The sequence below is a fragment of the Electrona antarctica genome (genome assembly GCF_951216825.1).
Source record: "Electrona antarctica genome assembly, chromosome: 18".
In the NCBI taxonomy this organism is placed as follows: Eukaryota; Metazoa; Chordata; class Actinopteri; order Myctophiformes; family Myctophidae; genus Electrona; species Electrona antarctica.
In genome coordinates this window covers 38,519,855-38,542,263 of record NC_136799.1, presented here as the reverse complement: position 1 = coordinate 38,542,263, position 22,409 = coordinate 38,519,855, and the positions used below count along the sequence as shown (strand labels likewise).

General features: G+C 44.2%; 3 protein-coding genes across 4 annotated transcripts; 1 reads left to right on the top strand and 2 right to left on the bottom strand.

Annotated features, from left to right (window-relative positions):
* Positions 1-533: 533 nt before the first annotated feature.
* LOC306942380 (uncharacterized protein) lies at positions 534-4,535 on the bottom strand. 2 transcript variants are annotated; one of them, XM_079528235.1, is made up of 5 exons: positions 4,246-4,535; positions 2,923-3,303; positions 2,183-2,618; positions 1,777-1,984; positions 534-1,109 (listed from the first exon to the last, which is right to left on the bottom strand). In XM_079528235.1, exons 2-5 carry the CDS (start codon positions 3,232-3,234, stop codon positions 869-871), a joined length of 1,197 nt encoding a protein of 398 aa, XP_079384361.1. In that variant the 5' UTR covers positions 3,235-3,303; positions 4,246-4,535; the 3' UTR covers positions 534-868. The 2 variants fall into 2 exon arrangements, with proteins under 2 accessions (XP_079384361.1, XP_079384360.1); XM_079528234.1 differs by having other exon boundaries at positions 4,269-4,535.
* Positions 4,536-5,380: 845 nt separating this feature from the next.
* Positions 5,381-10,297, top strand: cinp (cyclin dependent kinase 2 interacting protein). The gene is made up of 5 exons (XM_079528952.1): positions 5,381-5,518; positions 6,642-6,828; positions 8,346-8,475; positions 8,610-8,739; positions 8,926-10,297. Exons 1-5 carry the CDS (start codon positions 5,512-5,514, stop codon positions 9,126-9,128), a joined length of 657 nt encoding a protein of 218 aa, XP_079385078.1. The 5' UTR covers positions 5,381-5,511; the 3' UTR covers positions 9,129-10,297.
* Positions 10,288-22,343, bottom strand: znf839 (zinc finger protein 839). The gene is made up of 10 exons (XM_079528951.1): positions 20,801-22,343; positions 18,991-20,211; positions 18,410-18,547; positions 16,358-16,474; positions 16,036-16,128; positions 15,765-15,911; positions 15,250-15,357; positions 14,086-14,164; positions 13,796-13,898; positions 10,288-13,652 (listed from the first exon to the last, which is right to left on the bottom strand). The coding sequence occupies exons 1-10, from the start codon at positions 21,968-21,970 to the stop codon at positions 12,878-12,880; spliced, it is 3,951 nt and encodes a 1,316-aa protein (XP_079385077.1). The 5' UTR covers positions 21,971-22,343; the 3' UTR covers positions 10,288-12,877.
* Between the last annotated feature and the right edge of the window lie 66 nt (positions 22,344-22,409).

The window sequence follows — 22,409 nt, the reverse complement described above, 5'->3', positions numbered from 1 at the left end:
GAGGTTGTCCTGTCCCTACTGATGCTCTGCAAAGATTTGGTTTGAGACTCAAACAAGGTTTGTTTATACGGTTATATCATTTTGTACCACGAGCATCCAGAAGCTTTAAGGCAGTTACATTTAGAACAGTCATAACATGACAACACTTCCATGTGCAATTTTCAATTTGATTTGTATTCCTATCCCTCCCCTCCCATGTACTGTAAACCCATTCAACTTTAATCATGCCTCATTTAATCCATTGAGACCTGGAACGCATCCATGTCACGTTAGCGTTTAACCACATTAACCATTAACCCATTTTGGGGCGGGAACCCGTTGGTGTTTTAAACATTTATAATTTAGCTATTGAAAAATAGCAGATCTACAAGCTCATAGCGCGCCACCGAGTGGCGCGCTATGAACTTGTAGATCTGCTATTTTTTTTAAATCGTTAATGTGCCTCAAATCTTTCCGAAAATTGTCATGATTTAGAAAACTTTTTTTTTTTTATTTCGACGTCAGGCCTGAATGGGTTAAAGTCTAGCTCTGTCCTAATGCATGATAGGGCTATATTGTTCAATTATTAAATTATGTATTTTTTCATTAAAGTTATAACAGCCCACACACATTGGCTATCAACGGAACCTCTTAGATGAGTAACATCGTTGGTTGGGCGTATAGCAGGGGGCCATGTCTGATATAAATATATACTAAATATTGAGTCAAGCAAGTTAAATGACCCTTTAATCTGAATGGTTACAGGATAGCAGTAGGCTAAAACATTTCTATTTACAGCTGCAGTCAACCCACTGGCAGTGCCCACTGCCCAAACACAGTTTGGATGTCGAAAGGGAGTGCAAGGCCTTCGATGTGATTAATTAAAATGTCACTCGATACAGTTGCACGTCATTGGATCCCTTGTGTTTTTGGCGGTGATGACGTGGACCCTGTGATTTGTCAAACCCTGTAGCCCACCAATGAGGCTGAGGAGGCGGGGGCTTGGCTGGTAGGTGATGTGGTCCACAAGGTTGCGGTCGGGCCAGTAGTACGGATCCAGGACCTCCAGTCTCTCTAAGGACTGGAGGTGGTACAGATCCAGGAAGTCGCTGTCAGGGACATTATGGTGCCTGTAGAGGGATAAACATACAACGGTGGGGAGGAGGTTAGGTCAAAGTGACTGCTGACAAAGAAAATACATGTATCAAATGTATTATGTATGCAAGAAATTCTACTTCCCTCCCTAGGAGATAACATTCTCAATTGTGTATCATTCTTTATTTGCACCCTGGTAGATGTTTGGGACATAAATCTAATATAGCATTAGATTGTAGCTCAGAGATTCTCTAGTTTTGAGGGGCGCTAGCCCCTCCTATATACAGGTTTAATGTTTGTCTTTAGTTCAATGTTTGTTTTGTAAACGCCATTGACAATGATGTCATATTGTCTCTTTATTGTTAATGGAGTTTAATGATTGTGTTGGCACCGTTTGTTTTACATCACCATTACATCACCTAATCAACATGAGTTAGACTTGAATATATTAGCGCCCCTCACTTCACACAGGTGTGATTTTTAATTTTCATATAAATAGGGCCACACTGATGCCAAATTGATTTTCTTTTCTTTCATTTCTGGGACCTCAATCTACAATAGAAATTCTAAATGGAGTTATTTTAACTGAATGTACAAATGGAACCAAATGGCCATTCTCAGGGTTACAGAACCATAAGGGTCTATCTGGACACCTGGTAGCCCTCGGACCTGATGTTGACAACCAGTGTTAGCTCAGCTGACCTCATCTTGAGGGTCCTCAGCTGTGGAAAGAGTTCAGGCAGACGTCTGATGTGTCCCATGCTGCCCCAAGGTTCCAAATGTAAATGTTGTAGGTTTGAAACCCGACTGGACAAAGTCTCGAGGTCGCCCGCTGTCATGTCCACGCACAATGTCAGGCTGGTCACAGTGTGTGGAACACAGTCTGCATACGCACCGAGAGGATGCCCACCTACACAAGACAACAACATAGCATCTATTAATTAGCCATACACTGCAAAATGCTGAGCTCGATCAGTGGGAGAGAGAGAGACCGTTTCAGTCCAATAACACCAGCACCGGCAGGCAAGCTGGTAACACGGTTAAAATAAATAATAATCTTAATTGCGGTTCCTCCATAACATCAATCAACAACAATCTTACAACTCACCGTGGATGTTGAGGGTTGTGAGGTTGGGCAGGGCAGTGAGCCAGGTCCTCAGGTGACAACGGGGCCCGGGTACAGAGTACAGATGGTACACAGACAGAGAGGTGAGGCCAGACAGACAAACTAGCGCCTCCTCTGAGACCACTGTGTCATAGTTGAGAAGCTCTAAGCTGGAGAGAGGGAGCTCTAAGCTGTCCGATGGGATCACAGCCGGTGAGAAATAGTCCTCAGGCAGGGTTTTGTAGCTGATCATCTCCCAGGACAGGTGCCTGAGTTTGGGCAAGCCGATGAGCAAGGCATGGAAGGCCTTAATGGGAACACGCTGTGTTCCATCGTGGTGGAATAGGAAGGACGTCAAACTCTTCATCTTGGACACTGAGAGGATGAACTCCGTGACAGGACACTTGAGTTTGACATTACAGATGTTCAGGTGTGTTATCTGTCAAAAGGTGTTTTTGTGACATGGGAAATAGACAGTTGTTAAATGAAGACAATATCATTATAGCATCTGAATCACTGTTTCTCAACGTTGGTCCCAGTACACTGAGGACCTTACAGTGTAGATTGGTGGGCCTGAGATAAAACCTAATTGTATCAAATCATTCAAATGGGGATCCATGGCCAAATTAATATCAAACTGGGGGTCCTGGAAATGAAAAAGGCTGAGAATCAGTGATCTAAACTGTGATATGATAAAAATGTCTACTACTCAGAGTTATCAACATAAGGTAACATAAGGTTACCTGTCTGCTCAGCGGCACAAGGGCCCGGGACACCTCCAGGGGACAGTTAGATGGGTACTTGATGGTGAGACATCTCAGGTTGGGGAACTGTCCCAGGTGATCCAGACTCTCCTCCGACCAGTTCTCTATGGCGATGCTGCGGAGACACGGCAGCGTCACCGCCAGGTGTTTGAGGTTCTTCTGCTTGCCGCTCCTCAGTACCGCCCCGCTAAGATTCCGTCGGCTCAGAGTGGACCAGAACCGGCGGTTGTAGGAGGAGAACCTGCTCAGCACGACGCATAAATCCCTCCAGAGGCACGAATATTTATCCATCAGCTCTTTGAAGTACCTGCAACTGCACCGCACACTGTGTTTGTCCTCTGTGGACAGAAAGTCGAACACCTGGTAGGATGAATGAATGGTGGAAGAAGTACTGAGGTCAGATTAAGATTTAAATGAATCTAAATAAAGTAAAAGCAGCAAATAATACCACCGTGTAGAAAGGGCAATATGTAGATCTGCTATTTTTGTATAGCTGAATAGGGTTTTTGTATTAAAAATACAAATCTGCAAAGTATCATCAAGGGCAAGACTACCAGATTGGCAACAGGAACAACAGTTTACTTTCCCTGTGGACTTGCCCTATGTGGTGTTGATTTTTTTTTCCCCCTCTTTTTTTGTGTGCACCTTATCTAATCTCAATCATGCACATACCTACCACTATGTGGACCTACTGATGTGTTACCACTTTCACACCTAAACCTCATGTACATACATACTTTTTGTTCTCTTTGTTTGAAATGCTTCTTTAATGTTTGCTTTAATGCTTTTTCTCCTTAATTGTTCTCCCTCTCCATGTCCCCCGTACCCTTTCTTTTTCTTGAGAAACAAAATGATGTAGCTTGCACAAAAATGAATTTGTTACCGACTTATACTGTAGGTACAATCTGTACAAAGCAAAGTGACCATGTGCACATGTACAATTCAAAGCAACTGCAACTGTCACATTATACTACATAGCATGGGCAGCAATTCTCAAACAAGTGATCATGCGTGGAGACAATGTCCAACTGACACTTATTGCCCTATATGTTTTCATTTTTATGGTCATGACATGTACACATTTAGTGCTCTAAGCCTAGACTAATCACAACAGTTTGTTGATGATAGTATGTCCTTTTATGAGTGATATCCACAGTAGCCTATTCAACCATGCCCATGTGTCAATAAAGTTGATTCTTGAAATGGAAGTAGGCTGTAAAATATCGAAAAATAGAAATACACAAGTAAAGTAAAAGAACCTCGACAAAGTAGTACTTGAGTAAAATGTGTTTTAATAATTACTTAGTTTCACCACTTGCACTGACCTGGACCCACACCTCCTCTGGCAGGGAGCGCTCCATCACCAGTGTCATGATGATGTTCCTCCCGTGGAGCCCCTTACGCTAGTAAGGTCCGTTGAAATCTGTTTTATTCTCGCAGAATAATCCTGTGGAATTTAACTTCACGGGACCTGAATAAAATGAAAGTAGATTCCGAGTAGAGTAGAGAAGAGCTTCTCCACTTCAAGGTAAGCTGCTATAGTTTCTCCCATAATAGTTATCATCGTCTCTTTCTGCTCCTGAGTGCGTCATCCCCAGGTCACGTGATATAGTAACTGATTAACAATTTTCTTCATTGTTTACTGTACTGTACTGCTTCCATGGGCACAGTATGCTACACTGACTTTGGTGACCCATCGATTTCTGAGACTCAACTTTTATTTATTTAATAATAATAAAATAATATAATAATAGCACTTAAAAAACATAGTGACAAAGCGCGTCACACAACATTATTACAAAATAAACTAAAACGTGACGTGAAGAAAGCGACCAGTGGAGTCGCAAACTTCGGTTGTTTACACAACAATGACGGTGTAACATCAGTATACGGATGTGACGTCGTCACTGATACAGAGATTTTATTCCTATATTTGGTCCACTCTGATTTGGTCCATACCAGAGCCATCTATCAGTGAGGTCCATCTGGCTTTTTGATGAATTGAACAAGGTGGACCCTCTTGTAAACAAGTGTAATGCTTTATTGGGTCGTCCACTCACAGTTAACAGACTTTGTATTGAGTTGTGCTTGAAATGTACTGTAATTCTGCAAACTGTTAATACATATTTAAATCAATCAATCAATCAGTTCAAACTGTCTGTCTGTCTGTCTGTCTGTCTGTCCACCAATATTTACTGTTAATACAATTTCCAATCAATCAATCAATCAATCAAGTTTTCCAAATGTTGTGTCTCATAGGCTACTGACCGCTAGAGGGGCAGCAACACGACCGCTACCATAGAGTTAGAATGGACAGAAAGGAGGTATACTCCCGACCAGTGGGAGGCAGCAATGTGCCGGAAGGCATCTAGTCTGCCGGAAATCACAAGAAGAAGAAGAAGAAGAAGACCGCTAGGTGGCAGACAGTTTGGGTTTACCACGAAGAAGACGATCCCGGAAGTTTTTTTGTTTGGAGTGAGCAAGGAGGAGAGAAACGTGTTTTTAGAGAGATAATTCTACGTATCTAATATTGGAACAAAGCAATGATTGTTTGACATCACCATAACAATGCAAGGTAAGAGGCTTTGGAGCTGGCTAGATCAGCCATTCTGTTTCTACCCTGTCCTGTCCTCAAATTACCAAATAGAATTACAACCAAGCAGGACTGCAGAGTTTTTCGACTCAATCCAATTTTTATTATATATAATAATATGAATTGCAAAGGCAGTTTGAAGGCTGGCTACGCGAGGCTAAGACTGGACATGAAATGATGTGTATGTCATGAAGCTTTTATGAACCACTGGACCACTTAGATAGTGACATCTCCTGGCGAAATGCTAGACTGCATTTAATTAGTCTGGCTTATTAGCCAGGCTAGCTAGGTAGAGCTTAATACAGGACACTGCGGCTGCGCAGTGCGAAACGATAGGAAATATATCATACAAATACAGACTTGATTGTTTCCTGTTTGTATTCAACAATTTCGGCAACAACATCCGAGGTTTATTCTCTAATTCATGGATCTGGATGAAGAGCGTATGCTAAATGCCTAAATTGTAATTAAATATTGAAATAAAAGAAAAGAAACACAAGATTGTTTGTTTATGGAGCAGTGTGTGATTATGTTTGTAGGATGGGGAACACTCAACACTGTACATTGAATGTTTTGCTTATGCCCAATTAATTAATTGTCATTTAATTTGAAATGAAGCAGGTAGGTCTATGAGTCATAAAACAGTCGATTCATTGGAAATGAACCAGTTGCTGCTTCGGATGTCATTGGTCACGTGACTTTTCCTCACTGAAGCAAGGCTGAAGCAGTGGTTCTTATGTAAATTTATAGTTCCGGGTTTGAAGTGTGTCAGCGTTTCAGTACCAGATGCGTGATTATGAATCCCACCAACGGGCAGGCATAATTTGACTGAGGTTAAGGTTAGGTTTAGGTATAGTTTTACTGAGGTTAGGTTTAGACCAGACGCTCATCACTATCTGGGACTTGCCCTCAATTCACCCCTAGATGCTGAGCAGGAAGGCTTTGTCAGTCAGTTTTGGGGTAGTAAGATTGAACCCCGACCGCCCATATCAGGGAAGACCACAAGGCCACTGAGCTGGTGAAAAATGTACTGTGTACCTACATCTGAAATGTAGGTGTTTACAGAAACATGTCCACTCAACAGAATAATAACTCTCTCTCTCAGCCCAGCCGTGTGACCCTGCGGTGACTCCATCAAGAAACAGCAAGTGTTCTGCTGTGACGGGAAGTGCCAGGAAGATCAAAGACAACGCGGCTGACTGGCACAACCTGATCCTGAAATGGGAGAAACTCAACGATGAAGGCACCACGGTTGCGACCGCCATCGTCAACCTCAGGACCACGTCCAGAGAGTAAGGTGACATCACGGTAGTGTTGATATTGTCATGTTTTCCACAAGCTGTTCTCACCACCTGAGAATGAGTTGCCGGTTGAGGGAACTTGAGGCTCAAATTGGTCTCTAGACATTCTTGTATAAAAAAGTCATACCACTTTTTTCTTTCTTTAAACCCTTGAAAATGTTGTTTTCTTGTTATACAGATAAATAGGAACTTAACCCCATTAAGACCTGAGGCCGATTCTACAAATGTCTGCTAAATCAGTAGTTACCAAAGGTTAAAAAAAAACAATAGCAGATGGAGATTGTTGTATATATCTGCTATTTTTGAATAGCCAAAACATCTAAAATGAGTGACACAGATGCTTTTCTGTTTTTTTGTGGCTTTCGCCTTTATTTTATATTTTTTATGGAGGGACAGACAGTAGGCTGACAGGAAATGGGGAGAGAGATGGGGGGAAGACATGCAGTAAAGGCCGTCGAGATCGGGAGTCGAACCTGCGGCAGACTGCCAGACTGGATTACCAGCCAAGGTGCCTGGACCACTGAGCCACGACCCAGGCCTGCTTTTCCAGTTTTAATGGGTTTAATAATTCTAACTTGGTTCTAGGGAGGCACAATAGAGCGCCGAAGTCCTGACGTCACTCGCTCATCCCCTCGATTCCTCTGGTTCACGGAAGTAATTTCTCTGTGGAGAATAACATGGGGTCATCTTAAAATCGTTTCATATAAGCATTGTGGTCCAAAAATAAACAAGCTCTCTCAGCGTTATTGTCAGGCAGGTGTCTCTGTATCGTTTGCGACAGTCAACAGTCACTCATATATGATACTGTCTGTTTCTAGCGAAAATGTAATGTTCAATTAATTTGTGCCTGAAATCCAATCACTATCCACTGAGCTAGCGACCACATTGGGTCCAGGCAGACGGTCAAGTCAAGTGGCATCAAGTTCCATCCACTCCCATTTATAAGGGGAAAAATCGGAATGAAGGTCCCCGCACTACAAGTTGAAGCAGCTCACAAGCGTCAAGAATGAAGCATCAGGTTCAGCATGGGCGGCAGTGGCTTAGTGGTAGAGTGCAGAGACGTAACTAGATGTCAGTGGGCCCCGACACAGGCTGATCAGTGAGTGACGACGGCACACCCCCGCTCCCCCCAGAGTTGGTGTCGAAGTGTCCTTGAGCAAGACTCTGAACCCTTGCATGGTTTCCTCCGCCATCGGTGTATGAATGTGTGGGAGAATGTAATGCACAATCTATTTAAAGTGCTTTGGATAAAAGCGCTATATAAATGCACCAGCAGTGATGGGCACTGACCAATGGGACGATACATCTACTGCACGTCTGGAAAACCGGCCAATCTCTTTGAAGCGGCACTTTGATGGCACTGCCTACCAGCTGCTCCAAGCCCCGGAAGATATCAAAGAAACGGCTAAAGTGCTGCCTGGGCTCACGTTTTGTTCGCTGAAAAAGTATCAACTGTGTGCGTCACACACTCTCATCTCTACCCCTTCTCTTGTCCCTCCTTGCCCCAGCTCCCAAAAGGAGCAGCAGATTATCACGATGGAGGACCATGCCTCCTCATCCTCCTCTCCCTCTCATCCCAGTATGGACAGACAGCTGGAGGAGGCATGTGGCCGACTAGTGGACATCGTAGACAAGATGGTGAGCTTAGAAAAAATACCTTCTTAAACATGATGCTGTTAATGTCATTTTAAAGTGTAGCCAAATAATTATGTCCGTTTTATCAATCTACATAATAATATTTACACCAGTGTTTGTTCATGTGAATCCCCCAGGATCATATTGTGGGTAAGATGGAGCGCTTGGTGTCCACGGTGGAGGGAGTGGTTCAGTTGGAACTGTTTCAGTTTGGACCTCAAGGCAGAACCGCTCCACTGTTTATCAGCTGGCCTACTGCACGCTTTGGTAAGGTGTGTGTACTGTGTACACACTGTCTCTCAGCTTTCCTCTCTGACACTCTCCCTCTCAGATTTCCTCTCTGACACTCCCTCTCAGATTTCTACTGTCTTACTGTCCTACACAAAAATACAAGGCAGAATGAACAGCCTAATAGAAGCATATTGTACTGCTGCCTCTCTCTCTCGTCTCTAGTGGAGGTGTCTCGTCATCTGTTTGACTCCTACAGTCAGGAGCTGAAACTAAAGCATTCCATTCTCCAGGAAGTGGCCCACTGGGACACGTCTGACCTCTCCATGGTGCTCTTGTCCTGCTGGCTGTACCAGCCCTACATCCAGTCGGACACCAGACTCACCCTGGAGTCCCTGCTGTTGGAGACGGGACACCGGCCGTTATAAAGGTTTACCGTGTCTCTGCCCACTGCCCAGGGTGGGTGGGGCGGTTGAACCTGTGAGGTTTCTGTTATAAGACCACCTCTCTGACAGGGATGTACTCCATGTTAAACGTAGAGGAGGTAAAGAGACAAACCCATGATGATGTGACTGGACTTTTCCCTCAGAGATATTCAGTCCAGCAGCTGATTTCTCTAAAGTACCGTAACTGTCTTTCTCAGGGACACTTTGTGGCAGTGTTCAGGTGTGTAGGTGGAAGAACTGGTATAAAAGTAAAGCTTACTTAATGTCTAATGCTTATCTCAAATGAAGCAGCTTTGTATGAATGAATGTCGTCTCCGGGTGACACAGATGAAGTCACATTGAGATTATTATAATTTATAATCCTGTTGCAGATAACTTGATACGCAACTAGATTCTTTGGTCAGTCGAAAGAAGTGACATTAAAGAGTGGCGCTCCTCTCCAAATGTTGAATGTGTTTCTACATGAGGCACCCTGGGCACTTGGCTAAATAACGATGACCGCGGCCTGGGCCGTGGCTCAGCGGTCCAGGCACCTTGACTGGTAATCCAGTCTGGCAGTGTGCCGCAGGTTCGACGGCCTTTACTGCATGTCATCCCCCCCATCTCTCTCCCCATTTCCTGTCTGCCTACTGTCTGTTCCTCCATAAAAAATATAAAATAAAGGCGAAAGCCACAAAAAAAAGAAATTAAAAAAATTATAATAACGATGACCGCTAAAACCTGATGTTCTGGGAAGAGCTCTCCTAGCGCATTTTGACTGCATGGCAGTAAGGTGCTGGCAGCTCTCGGTCACAGATAGTAGGGAAGCTGATGAGTGTGTAGGCAAGACAGGCAGGACAGCTGTCATGTCTGGTGTGATTTGATCATATGCAGACTGATATGAAATAATGTGCATTCATGTGGTCTCTCAGTTTCTTTATTGAGGGAACATGAGTAGAACTGTACAGTTCAGCTTATGAAACGTACTGCATTCAGCGACCCAACAGAAACACATACAAATTAATAAAATCACATCCTCCTATTTGTTTTTTTGACGCTCCATCTTTACACGTATCCTGCTGTTACAAACCTAGCTTCACGTTCAGAAAGTGTTACGCCAGGATTTTGTTCTTTTTTTTTTATAAAAAGGAATAATAAAATAGTGCAACTTATTTTTCGTTGTTTTTGTTTTTTTTAAACTTCCTTTTCGTATTTATCTACATATAAACATATCACAACCGACTAAGTACTGTTTATCCGGTAAAGGGAGGGTCTATTCCTATATATGAAAACACATTGAAAAACAAAAGTTTTACAAATATACAAAGAATATACGCCATAAAAACCACATTTAGTGAACAATTTGAAGCAAAGGATCATGAGATTTTCCTGGCATACTAGTTCCCAACCCTCATACCCTGGTGGAGTGTCTGTACATAAGTGGATAGTTTGGATAGGTTTCAAACCATTTATGGGTGTCATTTTTGTTATACAATCTAAATTCTATTCATGTTAGACGTTTAAGAACACAAAAGGTACTTGTTGCCGTTTGTCCTGGGATGGCTTATCCTGTCCCTCGGCAACAACGTGCATCAATTAAGACTTTGAAATAACTCTGGAGTCATTCCATCTCACATCAGAAACCTCTTGTTAAATTTTTCATCATGTACAGATTTTCAAGCACTTGCTGTAGCAACAGAGACCAACGCACAAACACACCTCTGAAACAAACAAGAGGCTGGAACTGAGGATTTCACAAACACTTTTCACTATTTGACAAACCAAGCAAATTGATCAACATTAACCAGTGTGTGTGTAGAGGGTAGAGTAGTAGGAAGCCAACAGGCAAGGGTTTATAAGAGCCATGAGCAAAACAAACTATAGACTAAACTGTATTATCCTTAAACTGCTTCTTAGATACGTTCGATACATTCAACGTAAACACACAATACTGCCCTACTGTGTGCTATACGTGGCATTATTTACCACTAGTAGACTACAAAGCCAAGACAAATACAAAAGAAGCTGGACAGTTTGTTGCCATGGTGACCAGGTCAACTCTGTTCTTTGAGCTTTTCTGACAGCTATGAAATAACATTTATGGAGACTATTCGCGCTGGCCACACCAGTTAAGACTGCAGGCTGTAAGCATGAACCAGGCTTTGAGTAACATTACACCTCTTGAACCCAGCTCTACTCCACTCAAGACAAACACGGCCAGCCCCAACCCTTACCTATGTCCTTTTAAACGCCACCTTTTATCTTAGCCCGTGGTCTAAGGTTTGAACCTTTAACAGTAAAATTGACAAGTCAATTTGAGTCAGTTTGTTACATATTATGTAACAGTATTATGTAACAAACTGGTCCTCTATCTATAGCCATCTCATCTAATTAATATGGAAAAACTGATGGAATTGTTGAAAAGGTGATCATTGTTTTCAACTTCAATAAAGATCAATTTGAGTGTAAAATCGGAAAACTATTTCAAAAAATTAAACTTTTCTGCCTCAGTGTAAACACAACTTAAGTCTCCATATGAACTTCCGGTATAAACAGGTCCACACAAAGTGATTAATCATTTATACATGTACTGCTCCACAGAGTGAGAGACGAAGGGGAGAAGTATTTCAGGTCCAGATGTGGGAAACATTTACTGGTTTAACTGTAGTTTATATGGGATCTGAAACACAACTGATAACCTTTTAAAAACATGCAGGAAACACGTTCTGCTGTTGGCTCTTGCAGGGTAGTGTGTTTGTATGTTCGTGTGGCTTCGTATACATATGAGTAAGCGTCTGCTGTTAACCCATTTAGATACAGTTGGAGGCCATCGATATTGTCCTTTTCTTTTCGCTGAGGTTTGCGTGATCTGCGCAAAAGGACAGTTAACCCATTTTGGGCGGGAACCCCTTTTGGTGTTTTAAACATGTTATAATTTAGCTATTGAAAAATAGCAGATCTACAAGCTCATAGCGCGCCACCGAGTGGCGCGCTACGAGCTTGTAGGTCTGCTATTTTTGAAAAATCGTGAAAATATTTATTTCAGAAAACTGGAGGATTTAGAAGGATTTTTTAAAATGTTGAGGTCAGGCCTAAATGGGTCAAATAATAAGGGACAATATCGGTGGCACCCAACTGTACGTTATAACTTTCAATCCGGGATCAACCTGTGTCTCATAAGTTGTTGCTAACTTGCTATACATATAGCAACATCATTTAAAACAAAATAAAAATGGAATAAGAATTGTAAGGTTTTCAGAAAACTTAGGTTAGGTTTTAGAATCGGACTCGGGTCTAAATGGGTAAAAGGGCAACTTCAGAACCGAGCTATATTGTGTGACATAACACTTCCCAATATGTTGTGTCAACTCAAGGATCTATGAAAACGTGTTTGGCGTAGGCTGACGTAGATATTTTGCGGAGCAGCTGCTCTTTAAAATACTGTAGTATGTAATTTAAGCTTGTGTATTGGGTGTTTATGTAACTCTGAATGTGTGTGTGTGTGTGTATATATAAAGTATATATACACACAATGTATACACACATACACGTGTATGTATATATACACATTTATATATACATAAACACAGATATATACAGTATATATGGGTGTGTCTGTGATTTTGTTTCCATGTATGTGTGTGTATTTCGCCTCAATGTGGTGAATGCGCAGCGTTGTGAGCTTATTGATCTGCTATTTCTGGTGTGCAACGTTGTATGATGAAGATGTAAATTCGGGTTCGAGTCCATGTCTATTGCGTCTTCTCTTCCTCTGCTGCCGCGGCCTCGATGCCCAGTAGGGCATGCACGGCCTCCAGGGGGACTCCCTCAGGAGTCCTGATGTGCATGGTGGTGCCGTCCGGCCCGTTCACCACCACCACCCTGTCCGATCCCCCCCTGCCCTCCCCTTCCACGTGCATGGTCAGTCCTTCCGTTTGGATGTAGATCTCTTGGCCCTCGTGGGCCACCGTCGCGTCCGCTGTGCCCGAGGACGGTGTGCTCTGCTGCGGCAGTGGTGTGGGGATGGGGATGGGGGTGATTGCTGACAGCTGCTTTGGAGAAGAGATGGGTGGAGTTGTGGTTGACTTCTGGCCGGCGGCGGTGGTGGTCTTGGTTTGTGTAGCTGGGTTTTGAACCGACAGCTCTGTGTTCTGTTGCTGGGTCGATTCTCCCTTAGTAGACTCTTGTTTGCTCACTAGCGGGTCGGGACTTGAACCCAGAGCCTTCTCCAGCTCCTTCATCTGGGCTGCGATGTCACTGCTGCTCAGAGCCTGGTCCTCCACACTCAGAAGTGGGTCTGAGACCACTCCCTGCCCAGCCTGCAGAGACCCTCCCTGGGTATCTGTCTCCATGGGCTCTGCCTCTCCCGCTGGAGGCTGCTGGGTCAGGTTGTTAGGGGCGGCGTCCTGGGTCACGTTGTTTGGAGCGGAGTCCTGGGAGACTTCCACGGGTGTGGCTCTCGATGCGGGAGGCGTGTGGGTAGAGGTTTGTGGCTGGGTAGTTTTGGTGGTCGTGGCTGTGGAGGAGCTAGGAGCAGAAAAGGAAGGATCAGTGATCTGTGTTCATGTCCCGTTTACCGTAACCAGCAGTATTACAGTGCATGTGAGAGTATTGACGTAACCGACGGTGTTGGAGGTGGAGTATTACAGTGTGTGTGATGGTGGAGGTACCTGATGGTGTTGGAGGTGGTAGTGGAGGAGAGGATTTTGGATCCAGACGGTTCAGAGCTTGACTTCAGGGTGGTAGAAGTCACTGGAGTTGTGGGACCACCGACTTTGGGTGGGAAGAGAACAGAATGTGTAGTTTGTCATTTGAAGATTCAAGTTTTCATAAAACAATTTACACTGACCATTAATAACCATTTCTACAATTTCCATCAAATGGACTCCGGGTGACTGCATGTATCGGTAATTTTAAGAGTGTGTGTCAATTTCAAACTAAGCTTTCCAGAAGCTCATACCTTTCTCTATCCCGTTGAGATGAATGGGAACACTGTTCTCCATTTTAAACCTTTTAGAAGGAGGCAGCATCTTGGAGTTCTAGAAAACAAAGCAATTAGAAATGTATTTTTGTTCTGCATTGGATTTCAATGAGCTGTTAAGTACAGATGCAACTCACACAATACCAGGCTCACAGGTTCATAGGATACAGTGTGTGATGAATACAATATATTGACAAAACTAAGAATTCCTGTGGGATTCTGCTGAGAATTCTTTCTTGTCAAATGAACCATTACCAATCAGTTTAATCATTTCAAACCCAGTCAGTAAAACACAGCGTAATTGTAAATAATAGTTATATTATTATTAATTATACATTATTATTATTCAATCAATCAAACTTTATTAAAGACATAGTCCATTGTGACATAAAAATACAAAGACAAACAAAGGCAGACATTGTCCACATAAAATCATATACAGGCTTACATGCCAATGGTTCCACAGTTTAGAAACAAACCTGACTGAGCTCAATAAAGGGTTAGTCAGAATTAAAATAATTCTGTTGGCAGAATCAGACAGCCTACACATTTGTACATGATGTTCCCCGATACTGACAAACATTTCACTTGCACTGCTGCACTGTGGCACTTTAAGCAGTCTCATGGCATCATTATAAGCCACATTGAGTTTCTGCATACTGCTTTGTTTTTGTAACGCCGCCACAAGTGGGCAGTATACATCTGTGTGCAAAAAGATTTAAATAGTGTGGACTGAACACATACTAAACTTACGAACAATCATGTTTGCTTGTGTATATAAAATTCTATGTTGACTGTAGATGTCCCCATCATCAGATAGGTAATTTGTTAAATAGTGGCAAGTAATTGACCACAGACCTTAAGGGCTGTATTATTATTTATTGAGGCCCTTCCTATATACAGCTTTTGTCCCCACATGTCTGAAGATTTGCCATTGACAATGAACGGAGATGAGAAATTAGGTCAAAATTCCGCTAAATATGACGTAAATTAAACATCAAAACATTAAACGCCATTGAAGGGAACATTTAATCAGCTAACCAATCACAGGCAACAGGCATTCTGATTGGCCAGTATGAGATGAACCATGATGATGTATGATAAGAGCGCCCCTCACTTCACACAGGTGTGATTTATTTTTACCTCCATGTAGCGGACATTCTTGGTTGCCATGTTTGCTGAGCTCTGAGGAGCTCCAGGAACAACTTTCAGTTTGTTCACCTCATCAAAGATCCCCAGAGACTTGGCAACCTGGACACAATCAACATGTTAGATGTGAATCACACAGGAGTGATATTATACTCAAACTCAAAGTACATGAAAGTTGTCCAGTAGCACACTGGTTCTCAACGGGTTGGTGGACCACCAAGGGTCAAAATGGACCCTCACGGCCGGGTCTGGAACTCTGATAGTGTAAATTAACATTGATCTGTCAGCGTAGTTTGGCATCCCAGACATAAAAGACTGGTATCAAATGGAGGTCTGTGGCCTAATGCACATCAAACTGGAGATCTTTGAAATTAAAAAGGTTGAGAATCCCTGCACTAGTGTAGCAGAGTCAATAGAACAGAACAGAACAGAACAGAACAGAACAGAACAGAACAGAACAGAACAGAACAGAACAGAACAGAACAGAACAGTTAAATAGTAAGTCTCACCTCTATATTTCGGACCTCCAGAGCATCTCCAGCTCTCTGTGGGTTGGAGATGTACTCCTGGGCTAGCTTCCTCACCTGGCCCTGCAGGGTCTCAAACTCACGGTACATCTCTGGAAAGTGAGCCCTAGCAGGACGACCTTTCTCTACCTGGAGGGACAGACAGAGACATCAGGTTAGGTTGGAGACAGAGACATCAGATAGACAGCTTGGAGGGAGGGAGAGAGAGAGAGAGACAGAATAGCTTTGGAGGGGTTACAGGATTGTGTGTTACCTTGGCCAGCAGTAGGTCCCAGAGTGTTAAAGTCTTGGACAGACGAGGAAGCACCGCATCTACAAGCTCCTCCTCATCACACTGTTCTACCAACTTCACACACACACACACACACACACACACACACACACACACACACACACACACACACACACACACACACACACACACACACACACACACACACACACACACACACACACACACACACACACACACACACACACACACACACACACACACACACACACACCATTAAATATTTTTCTATAAATATGATTAATGCGGTTAAATCAGATCACATTACAGTATGTTCCTTTACCTCCGACAGTCTCTCTCTCCTCCTCTCTGCCTGTAGTTCTGCTGATGCTCTTGTTGTGCCCCCTAGCTTTGGCGGTCTGCCTCTACGCCCCCGTCTGGCTGGATGGCCAACCACCACCTTAATAATAATAATAAGACAAATGCCTTATCTACTCAAGAAAAATACAGTATACAGGTAGAGTCATTTATCTAAGATGCCATGGATGTGCTGTAAGAGACAGTGGGCAGTATTATGCGTGTCTTAAGTACCAGGTCTTATTACTTAACTTAAGACCTGGAGGCGTGGGCCAATGCTGTTTGGCCACTCAGAATAGCCAAATGGCATTGATCACGCCTCCAGGTCTTAAGTTAAGTAATAAGACCTGGTACTTAAGACACGCATAATACTGCCCAGTGCGTCTGCAGTTCTGCTGCCCACCCAGTACATGTATAGTACTACAACCCAATTAAGGTTGCATTCACACCAGAAAGCTTTACTGCGATTAAAACGAATCCTGCTGCGCATTGTCGGAAAGTGCACTTCGTTTGGCAGGTGTGAAGGCTCAATCGAATCCTAATGCGCACCAAAGAACCGCATTCTACTCCGCCAAAAAACAGGGGTTTCACTTCGCTTCAAAACGCAGCAGAGTGCGGATCCCTGCACTGGTGTGAATGCAATCGCATTAAACATAGGGAGTGAATGTACCATTGTGGTATTTGGCACACGAGAAGGAAAGAGAAGGCATTATTACGCAGCGACGCGTAAAGATGTCTCGTGGACACACGTGGTATAATGAAGAGATAGAAGCCCTTATTGCAATATGGCTAGACCATCATAGGCTTATGCTGAAGGTTACACACACGAACAATGCAGTGTACAGGATATATAGCAAGAGAATGGAGGCGATTAGGGTCCATCGCACATTTACACAATGTTGCAGGTTGCATAGTGTTTGCGCTCCTAGTACAGACCTGGACTCCTGATGGGCGGTGATCTGGAGTCAGATAAAAGTGGTATGTGTGTTTATTTAATGTATGTAGGCTTTAGTAGGCTAGCCGCTACTTTATTAAAAAAAGATGGTAAAGTTGTGTAGACACACACACACACACACACACACACACACACACACACACACACACACACACACACACACACACACACACACACACACACACACACACACACACACACACACACACACACACACACACACACACACACACACACACACACACACACAAGTTACCATCACTTTACGTCCTAAAGCCCTAACTATTACTCAAAGTATATATTTTTTAACACATATATATATAATTGAACACACATTGATAAAGGTCCCCGCTGCGTTTCCAATTGCTGCGGATGACAGCGCAGTGCGAAGGCAAACGCAGCAAATTAAATATGCAAGAATGATGCAACTTCTCCGCCCATTCGCATCGACTCTACCGAAGTATAGGTGTAAATGCGACCTTAGTGACATGTTGGACCCAGTACATGTGCAGTAGGCCCTATATGACTTAAAGATGGTCAAAATGTGTCTAGAGTGTATCATATTGTTGACTGCGTATTGAGATGCATATGGAATGGGTCTCACAGGGTGAGATGCATGCCCCTAGAGACTAGTCAGAGTATTGAGATGCATATGGAATGGGTCTCACAGGGTGAGATGCATGCCCCTAGAGACTAGTCAGTGATTACGGTAAAGCACTTTGCTGTTTGACGAAACCTTTTACCCACTCCATGCATCGCGGGCTGAAGCTAATATCATAGCTATAAACAATAGGCACTGGTGGCTTGATTGAAATCTGATGTATTCAAGCCACGAGTTGGTCAAGTGTAAATGAATGTGTCTACTAAAGCCACATTTTGTCACTGCTGTTCCTCCCACATTTACCTCTCCAAGATAAAGATATTGTTAAGTGCAGGGTAAATGCAATCAGATTTCCATCTGGCAGATGAAGATACAATTGATGCGGTCAGGTGTAAACAGAATGGGGATAAATAGCATCTGGATACTATCATCTAGACAGGTGTGCTTCAAATAAACGTATGGGCTCATTGCGTTGTACCCACCTTAGGAGTTGGACCCAGAGGTCGTCCTGGACCTCTACCACGACCTCTGCCGCGACCCCTGCCTCTGCCCCGACCCCTGCCCCTTGGCCTGCCGGGGCCCCTGGGCTGGACTCTCAACTCTGATGTAATCTCCTCATCCTGGAGGAGAGAAAGAGTGGGAACAGGGAATAAACCAAAGCAGGGATGCAACAGTTTAATCAAACATGAGCGTATATGGTGTGCGATTTGAAATGTAAGCTTATCATATAAACACAATGATTGGTAACATCATTGACTGTCTTCCAGCCCTATTGTCAAGGGCTTCTGGGGAAGCTGAGCTTTTAAGTTGCTCATCACTTCAGCTTTGCCGTCAAGTCTAATAGGGCTGCAACAGTTAATCAGATTAATGGATTTATTTTATTATTTAAAAAAATTATCAATTAAAATAGTAATCAATAGAATAATCACAAAGAAAAGAATTGATAGTTGCAGCCATAAACCACAGGTAAAGTTATTTTAGTAACTTCATTGTCTGTTAAACAGTCAGTCAACCAGCCATCCAATCAGTGTGTAGATGTAATATGAGTGGAACATGGTCTTACTTTGTCCAGCGAGGTATCTAATGTTTTACTGGAATCATTTTCTGTCTTAAGAGTGCTTGTCTGTTTCTGCTCTCCACCTTCCTCCTTCATCTCCACGTCCTCTCCAGCTCCTCCTCCTCCTGGGGAGGTGGGTGTGGTTGGGGGTTCAGGGTCTCCATGGGTGGGGTTAAGTTTGTAGTGTCTATTCAGGCTCTTGTGGCCAATGTAACACTTGTCACAGGTCTGACACTTGAAAGACCGCGACTTACTAGAGGAGGTTGATGAGGAGGAAGAGGTGGGGTCACCTCCCGCCTTCTTCTTTCCGCCCTCGCCCTCCTCTTCCTCCATGCTCATTTCAGAGTAGTCGTCAGAGTCGGACTGGTGGCTCTCTGCCAGGTCTTCATTCTTTATGAACTTGAAGTCCCTGGCTTTGTGTTTAGGGGGACGAGACACGCGCCCTGACCTCGTCTGCACCTTCAGTGGCTTTTTCTCCCTTGCCTTTGCCTTCTTCTCTTTCTTCTTTACTACTCTCGCCACAGGCGCCGACTGTTCGCCGGCCGCCTTTGTGGCAGAACTGGTCGCCTTTGTAACTGCTGAAGCAGCTGTGCCTGTGGCTGCGGCGCCGACGGCCTTAACGGGGGACTTAATGGGAGTCTTAACAAGAGTCTTAATTGGAGTCTTAACGAGATTCTTAATTGGAGTCTTAACAATAGTCTTAGTGAGAGTCTTAATGGGACTCTTAACGACTTTTGCGGTGCTCGATGTCGCAGTGCCGTTAGCCGGGGTTGCTGGCGCTGGCTTGACAACAGGCAGGGTGACCGTTTTAACAGGTTGAGACGTCTGAATGCGAATCTGTGACGTTACAGGTTTCTGAATGCTAACGGCCGTAATGGGCGTAGCAGACGTCTGTATAGTCACCGTGGCTCCACTCTGCTGACCCGTTAGCTTCTGGACCACCGGGACCAGGGAACCGACCACAGGGGCAGGGCTTTGTAAGAGCAGCTGGATGGGTGGGTCCCCGGGGTTCCCTTGCAGGAAGAACTGTTGGCCCTGCTGGCCTATCATTGGCTGGAGGGTGATGATCTGTGGGCTGCTTAATCCACCATTGGCTGAGACCTTGACCTGATGTGTCTGACTGATGGCCAGGGGCTTTGTCTGAGGTGGGAGGGTGATGGTGGTTACACCCCCTGCCTTTACTTCCTGTTTGGGAGGGGCCTGGAGCTGGATCCTGATTGGCTCAGGCTGAGAGAGTAAATTAGAGAGTGTATATTAGTTCAAAATGCTTTAGAAAAGTCATTTAAAAAAACAGCAGAAAATAATGAAACTACTGACTGAACTTCAACAAATGCCAGAATTAGGGGTTCTATATCCTGTGTAGTTCAGAGCAAGGCACTCAACAGGCTGCACATTTCATTCCCTGCAGAATAAACATGGGCAGGGTTTCCCCATTTTGAATTAAGAATACATACTGTGGACCTAATTACACAGCCCGGTTATGATCAATAGCAGCCACAACTATGGTGATTTTTGAGGGGCGCTACGCCCCTCCTATATACAGGTTTTAATGTTTCTTTTTAGTTCAATGTTTGTTTTAAAAAACGCCATTGACAATGAAGGGAAAATGTACGTCATATTGTCTCTTTATTGTTAATGGAATTTAATGTTTGTGTTGTGTTTGTTTTACATCAAGATTACATCACCTAATCAACATGAGTTAGACTTTAATATATTAGCACCCCTCACTTCACAGTCACACGGGTGTGATTTTTATGTCACCATCTTTCATGTCATTTAATGTGCATTTGCTACATGCCTAACTACTACATCTTACCTTTTTCTGGACAACACGTAATGGTGTGCTCTGCATGCCCTTTGCCACTTTCTTCAGCGGCACTGGGGTGTTCTGTGGCTTGGGACTTCCAGACACCTCAGTGGCAGTGCTTAACGTAATCAACCCACTGGCATCCACAGTTGCCACAACCTGGGTTTCCCCTGGCTTAGCTGCTGCTTGGCTCTGCTGTGTGACTTGAACTATGGATACTTGTTGTGGTTGTTGGGACTTGGTGACTTGGACCATAGAGGCCTGTTGTTGCAACTTGGCGACTTGAACTATGGACGTCTGCTGTTGTGACTGTGGCTGGGACTTGGCAACTTGGGCAACGGATGCCTGTTGTGGTTGTAATTTAGGGACTTGGACTAAGGACGTCTGCTGCTGTTGCGGGGACTTGGGGACCTGGGCTATGGATGTCTGCTGCTGTTGCGGGGACTTGGGGACCTGGACTATGGACATCTGCTGCTGTTGCGGGGACTTGGTGACCTGGACTATGGACATCTGCTGTTGTGGTTGTTGCGGGGACTTGGTGATCTGGACTGTGGATGTCTGCAGTTGTTGATGGGACTTGGTGACTTGGTCTATGACTTGTTGGAGCTCACTGGGGGCCAGTGTGGCGTTGGGGAGAAACTGAGCTCCAGCCGGGATGGTCTTAACCACCTGGTTTTGTTCAAATAGACGGGCAGCTTCAGTGTCGGAGACTTGGACTATCTGCTGCTTGGCCAACTGTTCAAACAGAGCCTGCTGCTCCTCGGGGGTCAGCCCGGATCCCTCCACAAGGCTCCCGTCCGGCTGGACGTAGATGATGGTGGTGTTGGACAGGTCGGCGTTGATGGTGGCGTACTCGCTCCCCGTCGACGTACCGACGAATATATTCTGCTCCACCTGGTCACTGCCGCCACCTCCACCGACATACTGTGTGACAACCTGACACTCTCCGTCTCCTCCTTTGGCTGAGCAGCTCTGGAGGAAGTCCGCCAGTCCCTGGTAGACTGTCACGTCCTGGCTGCTGGTAGCCACCGGACCCGCGGTCACCGCGGCGGTGGTGTCGTTTTTGGACGTTAATCCAGAAACACACTGAACCTGTGCGACACTGACTGCATCCCCTGGTGCCGCCACTGTTGTTGTCATATTTGACGTATTGGTCGTTTCATCCCCGTTGTCCGCCATTTTGGCAGTCTGTGGAAGAAGCTAGCTAGCTACTGTTAGCCGTAGCTAAGCTAAAAGATTTTCATGCAGTGACTTGGAGCCAATCGGTGGGGTTATTTTTATTTATTTTTTGCCCTTGACAAATATTTTTTAATCCAATTTCCTTGAAATTTTTACCGCAAAAAAATCAATAAAATGTAGCACGAGAGAAAAAAAATTATTAACCAGTGCAGTTAATAAGCACGAAAAAAAGGTAACGGTTCACGGTGTTGTTACTAGCATAGCATTTTCCCCAGCAGCGTCCGGCCGGTTCTTGATAAATTGTGAAATGGGGTTCTGGAATGGAGCCTCCTAAAAAAACACACTTCAGCGTAATGCTGACAGGTCGAGCTGTACGCACCCCGGTCCGTTTAAAAAGAAATCCTCACTCCTGGTTTTAGCCGAATCCAGTGACGGCTTT